Source organism: Melanerpes formicivorus, unplaced genomic scaffold (assembly GCF_026170545.1).
Source record: "Melanerpes formicivorus ecotype bairdi unplaced genomic scaffold, bMelFor1.0.p_v2 SCAF_101, whole genome shotgun sequence".
Classification (NCBI taxonomy): domain Eukaryota; kingdom Metazoa; phylum Chordata; class Aves; order Piciformes; family Picidae; genus Melanerpes; species Melanerpes formicivorus.
This window is the reverse complement of record NW_027142453.1, coordinates 306,072-311,392: the sequence shown is the minus strand read 5'-3', so window position 1 is coordinate 311,392 and position 5,321 is coordinate 306,072. Positions and strand designations below refer to the sequence as shown.

At 56.0% G+C, this 5,321-nt stretch overlaps 1 protein-coding gene across 1 annotated transcript; it reads right to left on the bottom strand.

Annotated features, from left to right (window-relative positions):
* Positions 1–207: 207 nt before the first annotated feature.
* Positions 208–4,145, bottom strand: PCDH8 (protocadherin 8). The gene is made up of 3 exons (XM_068166501.1): positions 1,639–4,145; positions 1,289–1,499; positions 208–809 (listed from the first exon to the last, which is right to left on the bottom strand). The coding sequence occupies exons 1-3, from the start codon at positions 4,048–4,050 to the stop codon at positions 436–438; spliced, it is 2,997 nt and encodes a 998-aa protein (XP_068022602.1). The 5' UTR covers positions 4,051–4,145; the 3' UTR covers positions 208–435.
* Between the last annotated feature and the right edge of the window lie 1,176 nt (positions 4,146–5,321).

Here is a 5,321-nt window from a genome sequence, read left to right as displayed (position 1 = left end):
AAGGAAAAGAAAAGAAAGGAAGGAAAAGAAAAGAAAGGAAGGAAAAGAAAAGAAAGGAAGGAAGGAAAAGAAAGGAAGGAAGAGGAAAGAAAGGAAGGAAGAGGAAAGAAAGGAAGGAAGGAAGAGGAAAGAAAGGAAGGAAAAGAAGGAAAAGAAAAGAAAGGAAGGAAGGAAAAAAAGGAAAAGAAGGAATTAAATACTGCACATTTCATAAAAATTACATTAACTACAAACAAATCTTTCTGTTGTTTTGTTTGCAAATATCAAACAGTACTGATGTGATTGGAAATCCTTCCCAACAGCTTCATTTTTTAAGGCACATCTTGCATATATACACGTACGGCATGGGGTCTGGTCAATAACTTAAAGGCTCTCGGGAGTGACCTAGTCGTGTGCTCGCAGGGGTGCGTGTAATTGGGTGGGGAGCGTGCTGGGCTACACTTTCTCAGCCGTGTCAGTCTGGGGGCCCAGGTATCTAGTCGAGGGGGCTGGATAGAGAGGCACCCCAATCTCCTGAAGGTCAGGGAGCCGTGCAGGGCGTGGCGGGGAGAGGAGCGTGATCGTCCGGTCAAAGTCCCTGTGCAGCACTTTCTCATAGACGCTCTGAAGCCCGACTGTTTTGGGCAGCTGGGCTTGATAAAAGTTGTCCCTGCGAAGGGGATCCCTGGGCAAAGATGTGCTCTTGCAGAAGGTGGAAAGGGGTGCTGAAGGATGGGGAGAGGGGTGAGGGTTGGCTCGGCCACAGGAGGGGCTCCAGCAGCGGTCTGAATGGCCCAGGATCTTGCACTCAGCTGTGCATGCCCAGAGACCTGAAGAGTGAGAGAGAGAAAGGAGGAGAAACATGTCATTACTGCAGGAATAAATCCATATCATTCATAATCCTCAGGGTTATCAGTCATGGGGTGATTCAATGTACTGACAGCAGCAGTTGGGAGGTGATGATCTACAGCACAATAATAAAAAACCATGCTTGGGAAGGTTATGCCATTTTGCAATGGATATTCCTCACTATCCTAACCCAAAGGGAAGCTTTTGGGGAAGGAAAAAAACCCCAATGCTACAGCATTCCCAAGATCTGCTAACATGTACTCTGTGCCCAGTGTGGAGAGGAGCTAGTGTCTGGCAGCCTGGTGTGAAGAGACGGGCAGTTAAAGCAACACAGCATCAGATTTCCCCTTGTAACTAGCCTGCCTCACCGCTGTGCTCCAAGAATGGGTCCACCTCCCCATCTCCCTGTCACTCTGTCTAGAGGGGTCAGCTGGGAGCTGGGGCTGAGCTGAGCCCTTACCATTCTGCATGTGTGTGATGAGATCTTTCTTCAAGGCATCTCCGCTGATATCCGAGTCGCTGTCATTAAAGTCGCTGTCACCTTTCCCACTGTCCTTGCCACTGAACTTCTCTGCCTCTCGGCCAGAGATGGTGTTGAACGAGTGCCCCTTCCAAATGGCGACGGGGGGAGCAGGCTCCTTGCTGTAGCTTGGAGCAGCAGCAAAACCCTGCTGGGGTGGAGGGGATCAAAAGAGAGGTGAGAGAGGGAAGTAGTGAGAGGCAAATCAACATCAGAACTACAGCTTTGCAATTCACATCCTCCAAGACCCCTCCCTCCTGCTGACCCCCTTTCCCATGGCAGAATCTTACCTCCCCGTTTGGTCCTCTGAGCTTCTTCTGACCCTCATAGAGGCAAGCGCTGTCGCTGCTGCTCTCAGCAGTAGAGATCTCTTCAGCAGCTGCAGAAGGGTCTGGGCTGGTAAAAGAGGTTTTGCTGGGAAAGGTTCGTACCTCAAACACATTCCCTCTCTGGCTGCCCTCCTCCTGACATCCCTTCTCCAGGTGAGAGATGTCTATCTGGTCCTTCAAGGAAGTGTTCTTTTTGATCTCATTCCCCTTCTTGCGCCTGTTGCAGGTGGTGGCAATAGTGATTATAGCCACAAGAAGGAGGGTGCAGCTGCCCGCCAGGACAATGATCACAATCAGAGGGATGTCCCACTGCAAAGCCTTTCCTTCCCAGGAGCTGGGCTTGGCTATCTCCTGGATACTGGAAGGAGCAGTGGCAGTCACCAAGAAGTTGATCGTGGCAGTTGTGGCAAGCGGGGGTCTGCCATTGTCTGTTACGGTGAGGATGACCTTGAACAGTTGTCCCAGCTCTTCGGAGAGGTCACCCCTCAGCACAATGTCCCCAGTGCTTGGGTTTATGGTGAAAATGTCCTGCTGGGGCTCTTCCAGGAAGGCAAAGGTGAGCTCAGCATTGGCCCCATCATCTGCATCTCGAGCTTTGATCTGGGCCACGAGGGAGTCACGGGAGGTCTTACTGGATACACCAATTTCCACCGTCCCATTGGTGAGCACTGGGTGAATGATGACAGGAGGGTTGTCATTCTGGTCCACCATCCTCACTTTGACAAGGGTGCTGCTGGAGAGCTGTGGGGAGCCACCATCGGTGGCCTGGATCCTCAGGTCCAGCTGCTTGAGGATCTCATAGTTGAACGTCCTGAGCGCATAGATGGCCCCGGTAGCAGGGTCCACCGAGACATAGGTGGAGATGGGAGCCCCCATGACCTGTGTCTCCAGGAGCCGATAGGTGACCTTACCATTGTGGCCAAGGTCGGGGTCACGGGCTATTACAGTGGTGATGTAGGCACCTGGGGGATTGTTCTCTGGCACAGCCACCTCATAGAGAGGTTTTGCAAAGAGCGGTGCGTTGTCATTCTCATCGCTCACCCGCACCGTGTACTGGCGGACGGTCTTGAAGGGCGGTGAGCCCAGGTCCTCAGCCACCACGGTGAGGTTGTACTCAGGGATGCGCTCACGGTCCAGCGCTGCTGTCGTAACAATCATGTAGCTGTCCTCATAGGCACGCTGCAGGGCAAAGTGGTCGTGGCCTCGGAGGCTGCAGCGCACCTGCCCGTTGGCACCCGAGTCACGGTCCGAGGCGCTGACAAGAGCCACGAAGCTCTCGCTGGCTGCTGCTTCACTGACGTAGGCCACGCCGGCAGCACTGGCGGCTCCACGGAGGGCGCTGATGCTGATACGTGGTGCGTTGTCGTTGACATCGGTGAGGCGCACAATGACGGTGCAGGTGGCGGTGCGTGGGCTGGCACCGCGGTCCTGGGCACGCACGTCCAGCTCATAGGTGCGGGTGCGCTCGTAGTCCACGGCCGCCTCCAGCGTGAGGCGGCCTGAGCGTGGGTCAAGGCGGAAGAGCCGCCTTGCCTCAGGGGGCACCTGGCTGCCAAAAGTGTAGACCACCTCACCGTTGGGGCCCTCATCAGGATCAGCAGCGTCCAGGTCAAGCAGCAGGGAGCCAGGTGGTGCATCCTCAGGCAGCTCCACTGTGATTGAGCTCTGGGCAAAGGCAGGGCTGTTGTCATTGGCGTCGAGGACATGGACATGCACGGTGGCTGTGCCTGAGCGTGCCGGGCTGCCTCCATCCTTGGCCACCAGCTCCAGTGTGTAGGAGGGCTGGCGCTCACGGTCCAGCTCCTGGAGCAGCACCAGGTCAGCACAACGTGCCCCATCTGCCCGTGTCTGTGCCTCCACACCAAAGTGACTATTGAGGGAGACCTGGAAGCTCTGGATGGAATTAGAGCCCACATCTTCATCCACGGCTACCTCCAGTGGAAGGCGGGTACCGGGTGCAGCACTCTCTGACACCTCCAGGGTCATCTGGGCACGGGGGAAGCGTGGGGCATTGTCGTTGATGTCACGCACCTCCAGCTCCACGTGCACCAGGCGGTAGCGCTCCCTCCAGCAGCTCACCACGTCGAAGGCCAGGACGCACTGGGGGGCCTGCCCGCATAGCCGTTCCCTGTCCAGTCCTGCATCACCGATGCTCAGCTGCCCGTCCTCCTCCCGCACCCGTACCAGCGAGCTGTTGCTGAACTGTCGCATCAGGCGGAAGCTCATCTCCCCCGGCGCTTTCACCGGCATCTCGTCGGCCAGTGTACCGATCACTGTGCCTGGAGCTCCCTCCTCGTCGGTGCGGTACCTCACCGTCTTGCAGCGGGACAGGGCCAGCAGGCAGGCGGCAGCAAGCAGCTGCAGGGGGTTCATGGCACTTGTACGGGGCTCAGCCCGACGGTGCGGTCCGGGGTGCTGCGGAGTGCCGGAGGCTGGCTGCACCGCACTCGCGGCGAGACTCCCCTCACCCTCCACCACCGTCTGCGCCCCTCCGCGCCTCCGCACAGCCTTTCATAGACGGCGCTATGCAAATGAGCAGGCGGCGGAGCCAATGGGAGGCGGCGGGGTGCTGGCAGCGGTCGGCCCCCCGGCGGTCCCTGAACCGGGGCGGCTCCGGCAGCCGGCGGGAGCGGGGGCGCGGGGCGATCGCCTTTGTTTTCTTTAACTCTCCCGAGTTTGGGATTTTTTCTTTTCTTTTTTTTTTTTTTTTTTTTTTTTTTTTTTTCCTTCTTCCCTTCTCCATGCCCCCCCCCTCCTTTCCCTCCTTTTTCTTCTGGCTTTAGTCATTCCCCCCCTTTCTCTCTCTTCCTCCCCCCCCCCTTTATTTTCTCCCCACCATCTCCCTTCCTTTCTCTCTCTCCGGAGGTGCGGCGGAGCGGGCGCGGGGGAGCGTGGAGTAACATGCGCGGCGGGGTTTGTTAATTGTGCCACAGGTCGCGCAGGTGCCGTTTCGCGGCATGCCGTGTCGTGGCATGTGGCGTCGCGGCTTGTCGCGGCGTGTCGTGGCACGTCGCGGCTTGTCGCGGCGTACCGCGCTGGTGGATGCGTAGGGTGGCAGCGGCGGATTAGCGGGGCGCGGGGAGGGGTCGGGGGGTGCTGGCGGCATTCAGCTGCGCGGCCGGAGTGGTGTGTTCCTCGCGTGAGAGCCTGTGATCAGCGCTGTAAGTCGCCTTTCAGGAGGTGTCCCCGCATGCTTTAGTATGCATGTCACCGCCCGGGTTTCTTAAGCCTGGGGCACTAGCAGGCGAGGAAAAGAAAAAAAAAAAAAGAAAGCCAAAAAAAAAAAGTTCTAAATAGGATTTAGCATAAGCTTGAGGAGATTTGGAAAGGTTTCAAAGATCAGGCTGTATCAAAGGCTTATGAAGCCCTCGTTAGCTGTAGAAATATAATAGCATGGCAGGCTATCCCATTCGAGGAACCAATGTCTGTATTATTTCACTATGACAGGCTAAAGGGAGAGAAAGTTGAACAGTTTCCACAGAGGAGTTGGACTAAGTTGAATATAATGAGCAAACGCCACATGTATCCATTATGTCCCCCTATTCATTCCCAATCACTGCCATAACTCTTTGACTAAACGATGATGAGCGCTGAATTACACACAATGCCCCGCTCATATTAAAATACATTTAAGACCTATCCCT